Below are 19,358 nucleotides of genomic sequence, written 5' to 3'. Positions count from 1 at the left end.
ATTCATATTAATCACCATATAGAGAAGGAAGAACAGAATTCAACAACAACAACAAAAAACAAATACAGGCAATTTTCTATTAAATCTCTTCCTGAGTTGCGTCTTTGGGGGAAGTCTCAATAACATAATTCTTCACCTACTGATCCATAGAGGGTAACAATAAGTCACTTCATAGAGACACAACAGAGACTTACCTTTCTCTGACAGAAGATACCATATTAGGCAATTAACTTGTAGTACTTTGTGAATTTTCAAATTGCCTGCTATGATAATAGGTGGATCCTAATCAGAATGGTGGCAGACATACTTACATTATCCGTGGTCTTTTTTTTCTCCCTTTTTTTTTTTTTTTTTTTTTGCAGGAACACTGAGACTCCGTTCCTGCTTGTCTTGTCCTACCTCCATGTGCACACGGCCCTTTTCTCCAGCAAGGATTTTGCCGGCAAAAGTAAACACGGAGTCTACGGGGATGCTGTTGAGGAAATGGACTGGAGTGTGGGTACGTTTCTCCTCAGTGAATTCTTAGAAAACCAGTAAGTCTTTGCCTCCTTGTGTTTTCTTTCCTGTGTATTTCCATCTATGTTGCTGATGCCTTTAGAGACAGCAAATGTATGGGGTTTTTTGAAGGTAACCAAAAATGCATTGATCCTGAAAGGTAAATAGAATACAAAAAGTACCTTCACCAGTCCAGGCAACATAGGGAGACCCCATCTCTACAAAAAATTTAAAAAAAAAAAAAAAATCAGCTGGGTGTGGTGGTACATGCCTGTGGTCCCAGCTAGTTGGGAGGCTGAGGTGGGAGGAGGTCTTGAGCCCAGGAGATTGAGGCTGCACTGAGCTATGATTGTACCACTGCGCTCCAGCCTGGGTGACAGAGTGAGACCTTGTCTCTTAAAAAATATATATATCTTTACCCTCTTGTGCATGTCTGCAGTTGCCAGTGGATACATTTCAGGGGAAGTCTAGTCTGTGGGCTGCAGATGGAAGAGATTCATGGAGGAAAGGAGACAAAACTTTAGTCCTTATTATCCCTTATTCTATCAACAATGAAATATGAACAATGCCTTGTCATTAGCAGTTAGATGTGTGATGGATTTTGGATCCAGAATACCTGCAGCTGGCTACACACTTCGCGAGGCTCTCAGGGCAACAGTGACGAGGTCCTTGTGTTCTTCTTGCTGCATCTAAGGATGGCAAAGCTTTCCTTGTTCTCCAAACTCCTTCTCTCCCTTCCTGAGCAAATAACCCTATTTCTAAGAAACGTGGCATTTTTCACTGACATTGGGAAGACTTCCTTACTGAAGCTTTGTTTAAGTTAAAATGCATGTCTTCCATATCTACAGGACATCATCATCCCTCTTGCAGAGCTCAGAACAAAACAGAACACAATTTGTTCTGACAATCACCAGAGTAGGTGACCACCACCACCATCAATTTGCTGCTTTAAACAAACAAATATAACTGGGAAGCAGAGCTCAGAGGTCCCAGGATGGGGGATTACACCTGGGGTCTCTTAGCTGTACACAGCTAAGGAGTTGGCTAGCATGCAACCTCGTGTGGAATGAGGTAGGGAAGGCCTTAGTGTGTGAGTTACGCAAAGGAATGAAAAATCAGCATTCCAGTCCACTTGGAACTTCTCACAATTTCAAGTCCTTTCTAGCAGTATTGCCTCTTACTTTTACATTGCTGGGCCCATCTGGATAGTATCAGAGTGACAGAAGAGACCATTTTGTCCGTATTCCAGTACTCACTCAGGTTGCTAAAGATTTTCATGTGTTTGTTTCCTTTTACTTTTTCTCCCTTTCATTCTTCTCTCCATTTCTTTTGGTGAACTAACTCAGTAGTTTCTAACCTTTGGATCCAGATGTTTTGGAAATGCATGAAAGTTGCTTCCCAGTTATATTTGTTTGTTTGTTTGTTTAAAGCAGCAAATTGATGGCAGTGGTGGTCACCTACTATGGTGATTGTCAGAACAAATTTTGTTTTGTTTTGTTTTAAATCATGGAAGGAGCACCTTCTTAAGAAACAAGACTGGACTCTTCTTCCAGCTTCTAGATGTTTCTGTAATTATCTCTGTGAACTTGGGAGAAGTTTTACATCTTCAGGCCTCTCCTCTATCATCTTGATAGGAGGATTCAAATTAGGCAAGTTCTGAGGTTCTTTTTTCTGTGATAGTCTGTGATTCTATAAAGTAATGAGAGTGAGTGCCATTTATAATAATAACTAGGAAAAACAAAACCAGAACATTCTCTCTAACAAGATTTATAAGAAGAGTACATTACGCTTATGGCTTGTACATGTACCAATACAAGCCTGCATCCTTTTATTTTTTCCTTTCTAAAATGTTGCACATAAATCAATATATATTTTTCACATCTTAGTAGTGTAAATCAGTAGAATATTTTCTCTCTTTAATGAGTGTTCTATTTTAATGTGTCAGGCTGCTTATGCAACTCTAAGACGTCTGTTGGCTATCAAGCAACCTCACACTGATCTCATCACACCTGTTGATTACATTTTATTTAATTAGCACGGCATACATGCCTGACTCATTAGAAAGTTTAACTTCCAGTGTTGTATCACTACTAGTTCTCTCTAAAGTATTTGGAGAGTATTTTCAATCTTCGAGACCTGCCTTAGCCCCTGATTTATAGAAGATTGTGTTTGTTTTGTTTTGTTTTGTTTGTTTGTTTGTTTTTGGCCAAAAGATAAAATCTTTCCCCCAAGCATTCCATGAATTTTTAAGAAACTTTTTGTTTTTTTAAATCTGATACATATGAGTGTTCTAAAGAATATTTCTTCTTTCCAAGAAGGGCTTTTCCTTATTGCACAGGAGGGGACTGTTGCATTCTGAATAATTATGTAATAAAATAAAAGGGGGAGATTTGCTTAAGAAGAAACACTCCCTGCACAAAGGAAAACTGAGATGGAAGTGGTTAACTAGTGAGGGCGCATCTCAGTCACTCCGAGCATGTTCTCTCCACATGTTTGAGGGCTGTGTAATTCTATGGATCATCACTTTCTCCCCCGCAGGTTTCTTTAAGCCTGGAAAGGCATATTCAATGACCAAGAGCCTTTATTATGTAACTGTACACCAATTCTACTGCCCATGATTGTGGCTTACTGCCTTATCCTTAGCTGAGTGAGTGCTGTGTCTCATATTGTTACAGTAACTAGAGAAAGACTGACTTCGTACAGATGTTGTGAGAGCTACAGAAGGGGCTTCTCAGTACAACCATGCAAGGGCAGTTGAAATCCAGGAGATAGGATTCTTCTGTGCGAATTCACGGGGTGGTCAACATGATTTTAATCATCAGAGTGACTAACATTGAGAGCTGGCCCCATATTGGGCCCTGATAGCACATGTATTTGTGGGAGCCGTAGGCTTTTGGTCCCATAAAGGTTGTCAGGAAATCACTGGCGTGAGGCAGATTGATTCATAGGGGAAAAGGCATACTAATTTATTGAATGTGCGTACACAAGAGCCTTCATAATGAAGACCCAACCTCCCAATGGGGTCCAGAAGCTTATACACCATCCTGAGGTTACAGAAAGGATGGGGGCTTGGGCCAGGCGTGGGGGCTCACGTCTGTAATCCCAGCACTTTGGGATGCTGAAGCAGGCAGATCACTTGAGGTCAGGAGTTCGAGACCAGCCTGTCCAACATGGTAAAACCCCGTCTCTACTAAAAATACAAAAATTAGCCGGGCATGGTGGTGCGTGCCTGTAATCCCACCTACTTTGGGAGGCTGAGGCAGGAGAATCACTTGAACCCAGGAGGTGGAGGTTGCAGTGAGCTGAGATCATACCACTGTATTCCAGGGGAAAAAAAAAATAAATATATATATATATATATATACACACACACACACACATATATATGATGGGGGCTTGGATCCTGGTAACACAGGTTATGCGGATCAGGGAGAAGAGTTCTGTTGAGGGGCAATAAGTGATTGCTAGGGAGAATTATTGATACAGGAACAGAAATTAACTTATAATTTAAATGATCCTTGGAGATCGTACTTGGAAAAGGGTCTCCTCGGGGGTAGTCATATCTTGGTCTTCTTTTCTGCAATAGACAATGAAATTACAGGGAGGGGAAGGGAAAAAAAAGTTCTCCTTGGGGGGGGTCTGGATCTTAGGCAGATAAAAGAACTCCACCTTCTATGGGAGAAACTGTGTGTGGGATGAAGGGGAGGTTAGAGAAACTTGAGGCTTCGTCGGTTTAGCATGTCAAAAGGCAATCTTTGGGGATATCAGTTTCTGAGTCTCAACATCTTGCCTCATTTTGTGCTGCCAGTGGTCCCTGTGCAGCAGGTGATGTTCTCATCATTCCCATTCCACAGGTAAGGTTAGTGAGGCTTGCAGGTTAGGTACACCCACCTCAGATTACAGAATTCATAATGGATGAGCATGTGTTCAAATGCAGGTGTCCCACCTAGAACCTGAAATCTACGCCACTTTATTTCTTTTCTTTCCATGTAATAAGAAAGCGTGCATCATGTCAGTGCACAATCAACAACATATCTCCAGGAAAGATCTAGTTCATTCATCAGTCATGTTGACTGGATGCTAACTGTGTGCTTAAATGTTTTTTGGCAGTGCAGGGTGGGAGTAGGGTGCAATGATGATAAGACTATAGGTTTAGGGGAGAATGTTCAGCATACAAGATACTAAGAAATTTAAGATTCTTTCAGGAGATCCTATAACAATTCAGGGCAGAAAGTGAGGAATGTCCTGAGGGAGGTGCAGATAAAGTGCTTGAACAGTTTGGAAGCAGGAAGAGCAGGGGTGCTGTGCATGTTGGATGTAGCAGCCATATCATTTCAGCAGGACACACCCACAGTGGAAGTCTTTAGGCAATCATGGTGCTATTGCAAAGTCTGATTTTCAATTCCAGTTAATTCTGAAGCAGCCCAAGCATCAGGGAGGAACAAATGTGTAAAATTTCATTGTTCTCCAGTATGCAACAAGCATTTTGGAGGCGTGTCCTTCTGGCTGTTTCTCTTCCTTTGGAAATAGACTGACGTTTTTCATAAACCTGTTCATGGTTGGGGGTCACATGAAAGGACGGATGTAGTTCTGACCAGGGGTTTCTTATCTACAGCTTACACCATTATATCTATCACAGCTAGTCTGTGAAGTGGAATTTGCATGCAATCAGTGTTCACTCAGAGCCCTGTGCTATTAATAGAACCACATGAAGGAATCATAAATCAGCCTTTGCTCAGGATTAGACTAGCAAGTTCTATACTATTACAAAGAAACATTCAAGCAGAGAAGAATAAGGTGAATGCTAAAACAAATATCTGGCTTCCAGTCAAACATTCCTAGCCAGGTGTGGTGGCCTATGCCTATAATCCCAGGTGGATCGCCTAAGGTTATCAGTTCAAGACCAGCCTGGCCAACATGGCGAAACCGTGTCTCTAATCAAAGTACAAAACTTAGCCAGGCATGGTGTCACATGCTTGTAATCCCAGCTACTTGGGAGGCTGAGATGGGAGAATCACTTAAACCCGGTAGGTGGAGATTGCCATGAGCCAAGATTGTGCCCCTGTACTCCAGCCTGGGCAACAGAGTGAGATTCCATCTCACTCTGGACATTGCTACTGTACCCTCTGGGCACAGAGAACCAACCTGGAGGTAAAATAAGTGGTGAATTCATGCAATGAGCTTGGGGGATGTTACAGAATGAATGCGTGTTTACCATGCCTGACATTTAGTCAGTCGTGTGCAACTCAATGTAGCAGCACGGACCGTGCACTCAACTCATCTTGAGGGATGGAGAATAAATTGGAGAGCCTCTTTCATAAGAGCTCAGGATTGTGTCAAGAACCTCAAGAAACACAAGAAAACTCTGGCAATGGGGAAGCGTAGGTGTTGGTCTAAGCCCTTCAAACTTGCAGCATAATTCTAAGCAGGGCCTGGATTATCAGACATGGTTGTAATGGATTATCCATTTTAAAACAGACTCTTTCTAGGAGGTTTGGACTACAATGATTGTAAAAGTATGGACTGTAGCATGCAATGAATAACCCCTCTGTAAATAGGTTCATTTACATGGACAAAAGTCCTCTGATTCAATGTATGTAGAAGATATCTACTTTTAGAATCTGTAGGGGCCACGGGGAAAACTTCCCCTTCACCCTCTGAAGTTTCTCTAAAAATCAACTCACAAAACGCAGATTAATTGAAGAAAAGTCATAAAAACTGTATTAACCTGCACACAGGGAGCATCACAGAGTGGTTACGTAACACTCTGTGGGATACCGAAGCTTGTATACCATATTGAGGTTACAAAAAGAATGGGAGCTTGCATCATGGCAGCCCTCTGATAAAATAAGTGGCAAATGGTTTGTTTGTTTGTTTGTTTGTTTGTTTGTTTGTTTTGAGATGGGATCTTGCTCTGTCACCCAGGCTGAAGGGTAGTGGCTCAATCTTGGCTGACTGCAGCCTCGACTTCCTGGGCTCAAGCAATCCTTCCACTTTAGCCTCCTGAGTAGCTGGGACTGCAGGTGCGTGCCACCACACCCAGCTAATAATTTTATTTTTTGTAGAGACAAGGTCTCACTATGTTGCCCAGGCTGGTCTTGAACTCCTGGGCTCAAGTGTTCCTCCCACCTTGGCCTCCCAAGGTGCTAGGATTACAGGCGTGAGCCAACATGCTTGGCCAGTAAACATTTCTTTCAGATCTTTAAGGTGTAGGACTCTCATTTCATGTTTCCTAGATCTGGACGAGGGAAGTCCTGGTTGCATGAATACAGAGTTTCTACAGATGCAAATCTCCTCCACAAAAACAGCTCTCCTTGCAGGCTCTCTGACAGCCATCTCAGCATATATGAAATTAATATATTTTGTGGTAAAATATTTTGATTTCCTTCAAGTTCTATAGACCAGGTACACATTAGGTACTCAATAAGGAAATTTTAAAAGTGAAAGTATGGAGGTCAGGTGCCTGATATTTGCAAGGCCTGATCTAAGGTGCCAGGAATTACTAGGAGCACAGATATAAATAAGGTTGACTTGGCTTTCTCCTATGTATGGAAATAGTAGTCCAACCATGGGCATGGATGAGATTGTTCTGCAAGAATATTTAAGTCAGTTGAGCAACTTGTGACCCACAGTTTGTTTCCATCTAATCCAGGATAAGAGTTTGGAAATCAACCTTCATGTCTCTCCTTCTCAAAAACTGTAAGACCCAAAAAAGCAAAAGCCCATGTTCTCTTTGACATTCTTTGTCCTATACAGAGTCTAGCTTGGATCTTAAGGCTGTATATTTCCCCTGGGATTTAATGCATCACTTTTCTATCTTGAATTTTTTAAACATTCTTATTTTTGATCAATGCAACCTTCTTTAAAAAGTGACAATAATGTGCTCACTTCTGGTGCACAGTGAGGATGGAAGAGCCAGTCCAGCATCCAAAGGAAAGTCACAGCAGGAAGAACCCCCAAAAGAAAACCAAAAGAACAGCCAGAAACTGGTAAGACAGACTCAGAGAAGTGTGGTCAGGGAATTCAGGAGCAAAGAGCATTTCAAGAGAGAAGATCAATACCAACGAGTACTTCAGAGACATCAAGAAGGGCTGAAAAGGGACAAGTGAATGTAGCTCCTGTAAATTTTAGAATTATAGTGTATTACAGAGAATGATATTTGAGGAGCTGAGGTCAATGAGGTTGGATATTTCTTTCAAGAGGAATGGAAGAATTTGTGCCAAGGGATGACTTATCAGGCTTTGTCTGAGCTCATCTCTGCTTGGAGACCATGAATTGGGTGTTGGCACATAGGTATGTAGATTTTCAGTTCAATGCAGAGCCAGGAAGTAGGATCACCAAACTTATTGATGATTGAAGTTTTGCTAGCAGGGTGCATCACAAAAGGCAACTGGGCAGTGGAATTTGAGTGATTAGCAACAGAAGGACTGAAGTGGTGGATGGTGGTGGGGGATGAGGAAGGAAGAGAGCTGGTGGCTTGTGATGATGGACTGGAGATTCAAACAAGATTGCAGCAAAGGTGTTGGAAGGCTGGGACAGAGTAGAAGTGTTTATATTCCAGAGGTTGAATCATTCCAGGTATTCCCAGGTGCATGACGTGCCTGCTGGATGATGAATGGAAGGCAAGTTCCTGGTGTTGGGGAGATCATGGAATTGGGAAGCCAGTGTGTTCAGCTGGTGCCTTCATATGACAGTGCACCAGTAAAGATGCCATGCACAGCTGTCCTGTGATTTCTAGGGCTGATTATCTTCATTCACTTTCATGGTGGAGGTTTATAGCCAGGCAGAGAGAGGGGATGCATAATGGTTTACTTTGCAAGGAGGAATGTAGAGCCATTATGGACCGCTCATTCATTAACTGAGCTTCTAATATTATCAAACACTCAAAATTGAGGCTTGAAAATTATTTCAATCGTTGGTTACCTGCCAATGTTTCAGGTTTTTAATAGGTTTCAGGGAGTCAGGGAGGTGGTCCATGCACACTAAGCAAGCTGGCTTCCTTCTTTGTCCAGCACAGCCCCATCTGTTAGCTCAATGACATTAAGACAGTATTAAGAGCTAACTGCTGAGACTATACAACTGGTTATCTCTTCATGACTGTGACACACATCCCAGTGGGATGTGATGTGCAGGGGGATGCACTTGGAGCAATAAGAAATAGAACGTGGAAGCATTTTGTCTTAAAACTCTTAAGAAAAGCAAATGTATCCCCTAGTCTCTCTCTCATCTGCTTCCACAGCAATGGTTGGGTATGGCATGAATTCTTAAATATGTTTTTAATTTTCATTTTGTTTTAAACATGCACTTCATAGAGTTCAAATAAAAATAAATAAATAGAGCCATGTGACACTGGCTCCAGATTAGACAGCATGATGGAACAGAGCAGGAAGCCCAGAAAAAGAATTTCATGTAAAATGTAAATGTAAAGGTGACCCTTCAAGGCAGATGGCTAAGAATGGATTATACAATAATTGTGATAGTATGATTAAACTTTTAGGAGAGCGATTGTAGTTAATTCCCTAGTATCTGGCATTGTGCTGTTTTGCATGTGCTTAAATGATATAATAATGGTGTTGTGTTGATGATGATGGTGATGGTGGTGATGCTGATGAGGGTGATGATGGTGATAATGGTGATGATGATATGATGGGTATGATGATGGCGATGCTGATGATGGTGGTAATGATGATGGTGAAGATGGTGATAATGATGAAAATAATGAAGATGAAGAGGAGGAAGCAGGGGGATATTGTGATGCTCAAAATAAAGAAGTCAATTTCACAAGAAGTGTAGAAGATTAAAGTAAGTTGCCCAAAGTCATGGAGATGACATATGATGACTAGGATTTTAATCTGGTCTGTCTTACATACTGTGCTATTCCTGCTGTTCCTCATATATTCAAATAAGTTCCCCATGCAGATTGTGTTTGGAAAATGGAACTACTGAAGAATTCCAGAAAATATATTGAGATGTATTTATCTGATATATAGGATAGTTGAGAAAGGTCTTTCTGAGCACAAAAGCCAAGAAATAACTAACTCAAAGAAAATGATTGCTGAATTTTACTTCATGAAATCTAAAATTTCCTGATGTCAGGTAAAAATATAACATAAACTGAACAAAAAGACCAATGACAAAAGACTTAAAAACCATGTGCATCATCAACATAAAATAAAAAGAAAACTCCTGAGATATAGGAAGAGCTCATACAAGCAAATGGTAGAAAGATAAATATCAGAAAAATACATTGATTGTACCAATTTATTGTACCAGTTCACTACACATGTTCTAGCATTGGGCATTATGATTTAAAAAAATAAAATATTTACTAAAATGATGACTGAAAGAGAGCAGCTCTTTTTAAAAATTACACATACCACATTATATTGATTCCCAAATAGGTCAGACATTTTTCTTGTGTTTAAAAAAAATAATTAAACTACAAAAAAATCTGTTGCCATTTATCCAGTGGAGTCAGAATCTTTCCTTAATCCCTAATGCTTATCGGAGGACCTGATGAAATCCATGACCTCTTACAAGGCATATTTTAAATATTCAGCCAACACTTTTCATTTATGAATCCCAAGTCATCTATGACACAATGATTAAAACTCAAGTGAAGCAACAAATTGGGCTTTATTTTCACAGTGGTGTTTTTCGTCATTGGATATCCCCTTTAGGAAATGTCTTTCAAAAGGCTTTAAGTTATCTGTGTGTGTGTGTGTATGTGTGTGTGTGTTTACACATGATGTTTTACATTAAATTTATCTCCCACTGCATCCTAAATCACACTTTTTAAAAAATGAGTTTGTGAAATCTACTTATTTTAATAATGCTAACGTAATGTTAATTCCCCACAGTGGAAACTGCAGTTTAAAAAAATAAAAAAGGAAATCCATGGTTTATTCAGACTATCAACTCTTGGTATATGCTTGCAGTCATAGCTGAGCTCTGGATCAGATGAAATATGACCTCTGATCGTGTCATTGCACACCCGTATTGCTGAGATTGCTATGATAATCATGAAATTGCAGATAGACAGTATCTTCTCAGGGGCTTTTGACAGGGGCTGGTATTAAGCCTCCACTACCTAATGAACCAATTTTTTATTCAAGCAGATCTAGACAGGAGAGAAATGAAATCATTTCCATTACAGACCACTGTTTACCTGAATGCAACATGCATAATGAGGTTTTGAAACTTCAAGAAAACATCTAGGAGGTGATGACAACCCCTACATTGCAAAGGAATGACTAATACAAACCCACTTATGCGTGATTCTCTTTCCGCGATTGCCAAACGTATTTAATAAAGAGACAGTTTTAAAATTGTCAGTTACATGCTTGACTGTAAAGGTATATAGTACACTTTAGGATACGTGCTGTTTTGCTGTTTGGGAGTATTTTATGTACACTTTTTAAAATACAAGGCTTTCTCAAATAGGATAGACCATTTGTTACTGGAATGTAATTTTATCTAAGGTTCTTATTCCTTTCATTACTGCAGGAAGAAAGTGAGTTTTTGGTCAATCGAAATAAAATCACGTATGTCAAGATTTTCTATTGATTGTCACTTTCAGAAGTGTGTGTTTGGGAAGTCTTTGTGAGTGACGAGGCGTGGGTTGGAGGAGAGAGTAGCTGTGAGATGCTCGCTGACTGTCCCAGAGTTTATACTTTTCTTGTGCCTTTCTACGAAGTCTGTACAGCTTTCTTTTCATGCAGGGGCTTGAGATGAGGTCACTGAGAGCTAAGGTCTATGATTTAATGTAGTTCAAGAGCAGAGTTCTGGGGATGAATGTGAAGTAGCATGTCATATACCACTTTGCAACAGAAAAAAATTTTAAATCGCTGCCTCAGTCTTCTGTGTTTTTTTTTTAGTGTTTTCCACACTTTGTATACATGTTTTTCTGATTACCAAAGTAATCCGCAGTATGCAAAACCGAAGAATATAGACACAAACAGTACAGAAAGAGAATGCCTCATGAAATCTCACCCCTAAATAGGTAGCATCAATAACAGTTTGCTGGATAGATTTATTGTTTATATGTTGCCAGTATGACATAGTAATATCAAGATATGACTATTAAGAATATTTTACACAAACTCTATATGCTATTCTGCAGTTTTCTCTTTTCACTCAACTATCTATTTGGTCATTTTTCCAAATCAGCATTTCGATGTTCATTTTACCTTTCTTAGACTACAATTTGTTTAATCATTCCTCTATGAGGGACATCTGAGTTCCTTTTTAAAAAAATTATTTTATTTTTTATTTTTTGTCTTTCAAGTTGTGCTATAAGTGAATATTCTGTAAAGCTGTGTGAACTGGTGGAATAGTTTTGAAATAAAAATTCAGCCAAGATCAAACTTAGCTGGATCAAAGAGCATAAAAACTTTGCTTTCATTTGATATTGCCTAAAATAGGTATACTCTTTTTTTCACCATGATAGTAGGACACCCATTGATGATCAACGAGAGCGCTAATTTCCTCATACTCTTAGCAACCCTAGATATTATCAGTCTCTTTTACATCTGTCAGGTGAAAAATGCTAGTTCACTATTTTTTTCCTATTGTGTGTGGAGTTAGTACAGGGTTATATTTCTTCTCCCAAGGATTGTTGGTTCATATTCTTTGGTCACTTTTCCATTGGATTGTAGATCTTTTTCTTATTGATTTGTTTGCAATATTTATATGATAAGAACATTAACATTTTACTTATTGTATGTTGCAAATATTTTTCCTACTTTTTTTTTTTTTTTGTCTTTTCATTCTATTTGAAGAGTCTTTTGCAATAAATTTTTGTAGTTAGACCTGACCTTTCCTTCATGATGTCTGGGGCTTATAATTGGAAGATTTTTTTTTTTTTAAATAAGCTTTTCTTACTCCCCTACAAATTACAGGTTGAGTATCCAAAATACTCAAATATTCATCCAAAATACTCAGGACCAGAAGTGTTTCAGATTTGGAATTTTTTCAGATTTGGGAATATTTATATTCTGCTCACCAGCTCAGCATCCCTAATCCAAAAATCTGAAAGTCAGAATGCTCCAATGAGCATTTCCTTTGTGTGAGCATCATGTTGACACTCAAAAAGTTTAGGACTTAAGAGCATCTCAGATTTCAGATTTTCAGATGTAGGATACTCAACCTATATGTATACACCCTTTCCCTTGTATTTTCGCCCAATATGTATATGGCTTCATGCTTTACAGTTAGATATTTCATCAATGGAGGAAATTGTGTGTGTGTGTGTGTGTGAGATGGACCATGTGTTATTTGCCTATTCTTGTGGATTTGGGTCTTGATTGATCAGTACTCTCGGCTGGTGTGGGGCCTCTTAGAACTTGGGTAGGACAAGTGTTGGTGGCCCAGTGCTATACTTTGTCTTCAGGTGGTAGGAATCCAGTTAGGATCTTTTCTGCAAGGGCTATGCAGAGGGTTACCATAATGAAACCACTGGAAGCCAGGTGGCTGTAGCCCAGTAGTCTCTTCTCATGAGGTCTAGCATCGGCTGATTCATCAAGCTAGATCCACCCCTGAGTGGGCAGCAATACTTAGTTCAAACCTACACTGTCACTGCAGGAGATTGGGAGTGAAGCCAAGCTCCCCTTACAAGTACATGAGGTCCTCATGTGGTCATGGCATCCACTAGCCAGATGAGTTAGGACCACAAGGAGGGCTTCAACTGCTAGAGCTGTCAAGAACAACCTATGGTTTCTGGGAGCTGCTGATGGCTTCTGACAGCCTCATTTTTGGACTGGCTTCTGTAGCCACCATTTCTGGGTGGGGTTTTAGGAGGAGGTGAGGGTCATCAGGTGGTTGGCCTTCCCTTGGTCCCATGGGACAGCAACAGTGATCTGCAACCCATGTGAGCAGGCAGGGGCAAGGTTAGGGCTGGGAAAGTAGTTTGCACACAGGGGAGGGAGGGATGGTTTGGTGACTGTACCCTCCAAGAGCTGTTTTCCTCTGGTGCTACCATTCCCACTTGGACGAGGAGCACAAAGCCTTGAAATCAAGTGAAGGAGGAGCTTTTCTCAATTGTCTCCAAAGGGAGCCTGCTGCTTTGCTCCCAGATGTCTTCCCCAAGCAGTGAGGAGGGAGCAGCTGGCTGGTGCTACTGTGCATCCTGCCCTTACCTGTGGATCCTTACCTGTGGGATCTCATTTGTATCCAGGTGTACAGTCATGTCCCCCACTCAGATTCCTATGATGGTCATGAAGCCAGGAATATGTCTCTCTCTTTTTTTTTTTTTTTTTTTTTCCTTAAGAGATGAGGTCTCGTTTTGTCACCTAGGCTGGAGTGCAGTGGCGTGATCTCGGCTCACTGCAGCCTCAAGCAATCTTCCTGCCTCAGCCCCCCAAGTAGCAGGGACTATAAACATGTGCCACCACACCCAGCTAATTTTTGTAAGTATGTATGTATTTTGTAGAGACAGGGTTTTAATATGTTGCCTGGGCTGGTCTTGAACTCCTGAGCTCGGTCAGTCACCCACCTCAGCCTCCCAAAGTGCTGGGATTACAGACAGAATATGTTTCTTCTAGAGTAGTTATGTCATTTTTGCAAAGAGAGCTAGGGAAAAGAAGGAGGCAGAAATTGGTCTATGTTCTGCTTGTTTCTGGAATCTTATGAAACCAGTGCTCAAGCTGTTTAGATTTCTGCATTTAGAAAAGAGGGAAGAGAAATACAACTGCTGAGATCATTTGAAGAGAAGACATTTCTATCCCATGAATGAATGCATACTTAATTGAAAGCAGACAATTCTTGATCTGAGCCCTTTCTTTGGCATCATGGGACCATTTTCAAAAACCAAAAGGCCCTTAATGGTACAGGCAGCATTAAATTAGGGGTTCAGTGCTATGTTGCCATCTCTTCTCCTTGCTCTTCTGGTTTTCACTGTCACATTAGACTGTGTCCTGTTGTCATGCTGCCACTGCCATCTGCTCCACTGATAATACTACTACTAATAAACTTACTTGTTCTTCTCTTACTGTATACTTACTGTCTGCCAGGTGTTATGCATTCATAGTAGTTCTCATGGCAGGCCTCTGAGAATGGAACTGTATTATCCCATTTTAAAGATGTGTAAACCAAGGTGCATAGGAAGATAGTAACTAGTCTCAGCAAGCTCACAAAATCAGCAGGTTGCAGAGGCAACATTCAGAGCCATGTGTATATGGTTCCACCCCCCACAGTGTATACTGGGACAATGATATCATACCACTTCTGACTTCAACATATTGATGGCAGCAGCGGTGCCAAGAAAGGATACAGGCTGTGACAAGATTGCATGTGATTCTATCCCCCACTGACCAACCCCTGGCTGTTAAATGTGGGCAGGTGACCTCTCTCACTGAGCCCCGACTTCTTTCTCTGTAAAATGGGATCATTTCATTGCCTTTCTTGCTGGGGATGTTTTGAAGAGTGCCTTCGGTGTATTAAGCACTGGACAAACGTTCACTATTATTAGGAAACCTCCACACAGAGCTTTTGTTGCATCACAGCATCAGTTGATTCTCTTTTCTGTGCATCTTGACTTTGCCGTCTCTCCTCCAAATATATTTTAGTTTGCTTTTTGGTAGGAAAGGGGAGCAAATGGCCATAGCTCTCCTGGGACACAATTTCATATGTTCGAGTCTTGTGACCTTTCGTTGGTTTGGTATCTCACCATGAGAGAAATGGAGTAAATGAAATATTTCCATAGCTTTGTCATCTGAGATCATGTGAGCACACTTCTCTGCCTGCAATCTGAAGAGTCACTTCTCTGGCAAGCCTCGTGGAGTAGGAATCCAGGATTGCTCACAGAGTCTGCTGGGAGCTAACTGTCTGTCTTTGGTTGATTTCTGGGCTCACCCACTTGGACTGTATCTCTCAACATGGCATGCAGAGCCGCTGGTTTGGGGGCAACAGTGGCTGAATGCTTTTTTGGGGAGGTAAGCACTTGCGAAGGGAAGTTTCTTTACAACAGGATTCTGTAAGTCTTTTTATTTGCTCTCAAGAAGTAGAAAAAAGAGAAGATTATAACATAGCATATACTTTCATACATGACTCCTTCCCAAATGCAAACTGGATCTCTTTCATTGGGTACCCCAGATACCATTGAAGCAAAAAATGAAAACTGAACAGACCTCTGCTGTTTCTGGGATTACCTTGGTGCTTGCCATACTTAACACAACATTTCGTTTATTTAAGGTCACTCACAGTGGGTGTACCCTAACTAATTTAGCTCATCAATTACTTAAATTTTAAAACAAATACTCAGTGATGCTCATCCAAATGAACTCCATTTAGTCAGTCATGACAAAATCTAACTTTTGCACCTATTCATGCTTCCAGTTTGTAGAAAATTGTTAGTGAAAGAACATTGTTGTCATCATTTTTTTTTAATTCTAAGGTAAGACAATAGCCAGAACAAAACAAAAATGACAAAATTACAGCATTTTAAGTCTTTTAACTTTAATCACTTGAAGGTGGAATTACCTGTCAAATACCTGTACCGACAACAGCTATTTCTTGTCTGCCAAGTTTCATCAGTAACAACCATCTATAAATGCGTTTATGCATCCGATTTGTAGCAAGTAAATATACCATACTTTAGGAAGAAAAAAACCTAGAGAAAACAAGCTTCTTTGACAATCTTTGAAGCTTTGAGCACTGACTTTGAGAAAAACTATTTTGTTTTGTTTACACGACTTGACATTTTGGTTTTGCATAGTGCTGCCTTGCAATTAAGCATAGGAGAAGGAGAGACGTGAAATGACATTGCAATTTATTTGGAAACAGAGAGAATTACCATACTTACACACAGAGTAGATGCTTCTGTGTTACTTCTTCTTTGTAACTTTATCCTTGCAGAACTTCCTGAGAGGGTGTCCCAGCATGGGGATGCATCTGTACAAAACACAGCTCTTGTAGACAGGAGTGGGTCTTGCTCAGATGTCATTGGCCAAGAAGGGTTGCAGTCTATTCAGTTTGGGAGATGGAAAGGGAATCTTTGCACAGAACAGTATACATTGAGTTATAACATCCACAAGTGGTGTTACTGCCTGGATCCATACCATAGAATATACATCCACATTCATATGGATTTGCACAAAAGCACGCACCAAACTACACATAATATGTAGCATATTTCCTTCCACCATGTCTCACCCAAAGCCAATAAATCCTTTAGCTACTCTTGGCTCTGCAGATGGCCTCCGCTTGGTTTGGTCCATAGTCTTGTCATTCCTTACCATGTTCTGCATTGCATGCCATGTGCTTTGATCCACTGCATGCCGTATGCCAAGATGACCATTCACAGAATAGTCATTTCCTGGAGGAGGATCTTTATTCTAATGAAATTCCTCAGTCCCTCTGCTTGCAATTGCATCAGAGTCCCGCTTGAAGCATTTCTTAATTTAAGAGTATTCCAAGGAATACTCTTCTCACTTTGCCACTGAACCAGTCTAGTTAGGACTGAAGATGGAGGTCACTGGGCAAGGTCATCTTTTCCTGTGCACGCTACCTGACTTCAAACTATATTACAAGGCTACCGTAACCAAAACAGCATGGTACTGGTACCACACTGTCTCAGTGCCAGTTGCCTGATATTTGGCATTGGTTTCTCTTTGTGCTTTTAAAGCAAGAGTGGGTAGGGTGGCAGGACTTGCCTCTGTTTTGGGAGGGAGAAGAATGACTTTCAAGGTGACTGCTGTCTAAATGCTAGTTCAATGCAGCAAGCCTCATTGGTTCTCTGTTGCCATCTCTACTTCAGGGTTAGACTTCTGTGCCCTTGGGCAGCCTCCTAGAGTGTGACAGTTGAACTATTCATGCCCCTGAACATGAGCCCCACAAAAATGTTTATTTTGGACTTCTTTACTTGGTACTTTTTAAAGAGTAGAGGAATGGAACTTCTACATAAAGGCAGTATCAAGAATTGAACTATGATTAAAGGCAAGGCAAGTTGTAGCCACTAGGGACATAAAGATGAGAAACTCTTCATTGCCTCTCCTCGACTATCTGGTATGAGTGGCAGTACTGGAGTTATTTTCCACTGAATTCCTCAATGATTCTTTGTGTGACCCATTTGCCCACTAATTTGCTGTTCTCCATATGTGCTGTAGTCAGAATATAGCATGCTTTCAATGGCATTAATGTTAAATCCCTTGCTCTTGCAGGTGAATCCACATCTTCGAAAATGGCATTTTTTTTTTCCATCATCCTATTCTTGATTTTAAATGTATGCCTCAGTTACACTCATTTGGAAAGCTCGAAGTAAACTAGGGTATCAGAAAACTCAGTGATAACAGTGCAGCAAGAATGGAGGATATGTAGATATTGTATATGTTTTTCTTCTCTCTCTCTACTTTCTATTTGAGTTTCCAGTAAATCTGCATTTATGACAAAACAGTAAACTTTGCAGAAAGAGGTTTTTGCAACCTCAGATTAGAGATTGAAACAGTACATAGCAGGAAAAATAGAAGAAGGGGTAGCTTGAGACCAGGTGTTTGAGGCTGCAATGAGCTATGATTGCACCACTGCACTGCAGCCTGGGCAACAAAGTGAGACCCCATCTCTAAAATAAATTTAAAAAAATAAAATTTGAGAGAGATGGGGTAAGGGCATTGTGGCCAGACCAAGGTAGGTCTGGAGAGCCAAAAAACCTTTTAACTGTAATACATAGTTGAAAATCCATTGTATAGAGTATTGATTTTGGTCCTCTACATTAATTTAGCTTATAAATCATTAATATCTGAGTCTTATCAAGTCTATAATGATGTTACCATGTTTAAACAGCTGCAAACCTAATTTCAGGTTCTTGAGCCTGAAACTAATATTGTCTTACCTGCAATTTACATCTCAAATTAAAATTAATAGTGTTTAATGTTGTTTTATAAATTATTTCTATCATTTCCATGGTATCTTCCATTTATTATAGTATCTTCCAAGAAGATACCGTAAGAAATTATCAAAGAATCAAGTTATCAATTATCATGACCATGCTAAAATGGTCATGATAGAATGACCGTTAAAAGACCATTAGGCTAGTTAATTCAGATGGGATTAATAAAAGTACATGAGAGCATCTGAATGCTATCAATAATTAGCTGCAACACAATTACACAATAATAATAAACATTTAAGACTTACAATAGCTAAAATGCAAAAGCCTTTAGTCTATTGTAGTCACGTCTCTAAACACTATCTTAGTCATGTGTCTAAACATGGATTACTTAATGTAATCCCTACAACTATGCTACGAGATACTTTTATCATCACCTCTGGCTTAAAGGCAACAAAGCAAAGTTTGGGTAGGTTGAGCAACTTGTGTCAGGACTGCCCAACAGCCACTACACTATGGAGCTTCTTGGCTGCATGAGAAGAGTTCTGGATTGTGAATTGAATACAGACAGTAGACCTATCTGGTTGCTGGGGAGAGTCTCCTGCTCTGGAGCTGCAGGTTGTGTATAAGACAAGCCCATTTGGACCAATGGCCTCTGACAGTTTTCTTCTCACTCCTGTATTCTAGTATTCTATCAAGTCCTGAGTTCTTGAGTTTGCCTCAGATACTACAAAGATGTCTGGGTTCAAAATTAAACAAGGGATGTGGAGGAAGTAGAAGCTATGGGTACTACAAGGGTGTTTTGGGTAATACTTTTTCTGCCATCTAACCATTCCAAGCACATTTAGTTTTGCTGGTTAAGTCTTTCAAGGCATAGAAAGGAAGTATATATTAGAATCCATGAGTTAGAGTTAAAGCTGTGTTCTAAATAATACTCCACTGAATACCAATGCGTATATTTCAAAAGTGAGGTCAAAATTAGGGGTCAGGACTAGAGTTGAATACCTGTTGCTTTAAAGTCGTGGCCCAATTATAGCTCAGT

The 19,358-nt window shown here is 40.2% G+C and overlaps 1 protein-coding gene across 6 annotated transcripts in view; it reads left to right on the top strand.

Moving 5' to 3' along the window:
- Positions 1 to 19,358, top strand: part of STS (steroid sulfatase) — a 211,852-nt gene that overhangs the window by 127,100 nt on the left and 65,394 nt on the right. For all 6 annotated transcript variants that reach the window (XM_009197146.4, XM_009197147.4, XM_009197148.4 and 3 more), the window contains one exon: positions 363 to 499. In XM_009197146.4, coding sequence (XP_009195410.2) covers positions 363 to 499 — 137 coding nt within the window. The remainder of the gene's footprint in view (positions 1 to 362; positions 500 to 19,358) is intronic.

Source organism: Papio anubis, chromosome X, assembly GCF_008728515.1.
Source record: "Papio anubis isolate 15944 chromosome X, Panubis1.0, whole genome shotgun sequence".
In the NCBI taxonomy this organism is placed as follows: Eukaryota; Metazoa; Chordata; class Mammalia; order Primates; family Cercopithecidae; genus Papio; species Papio anubis.
Note: the sequence above shows the minus strand (reverse complement) of the source record. Positions and strands in the feature narration are given on the sequence as shown.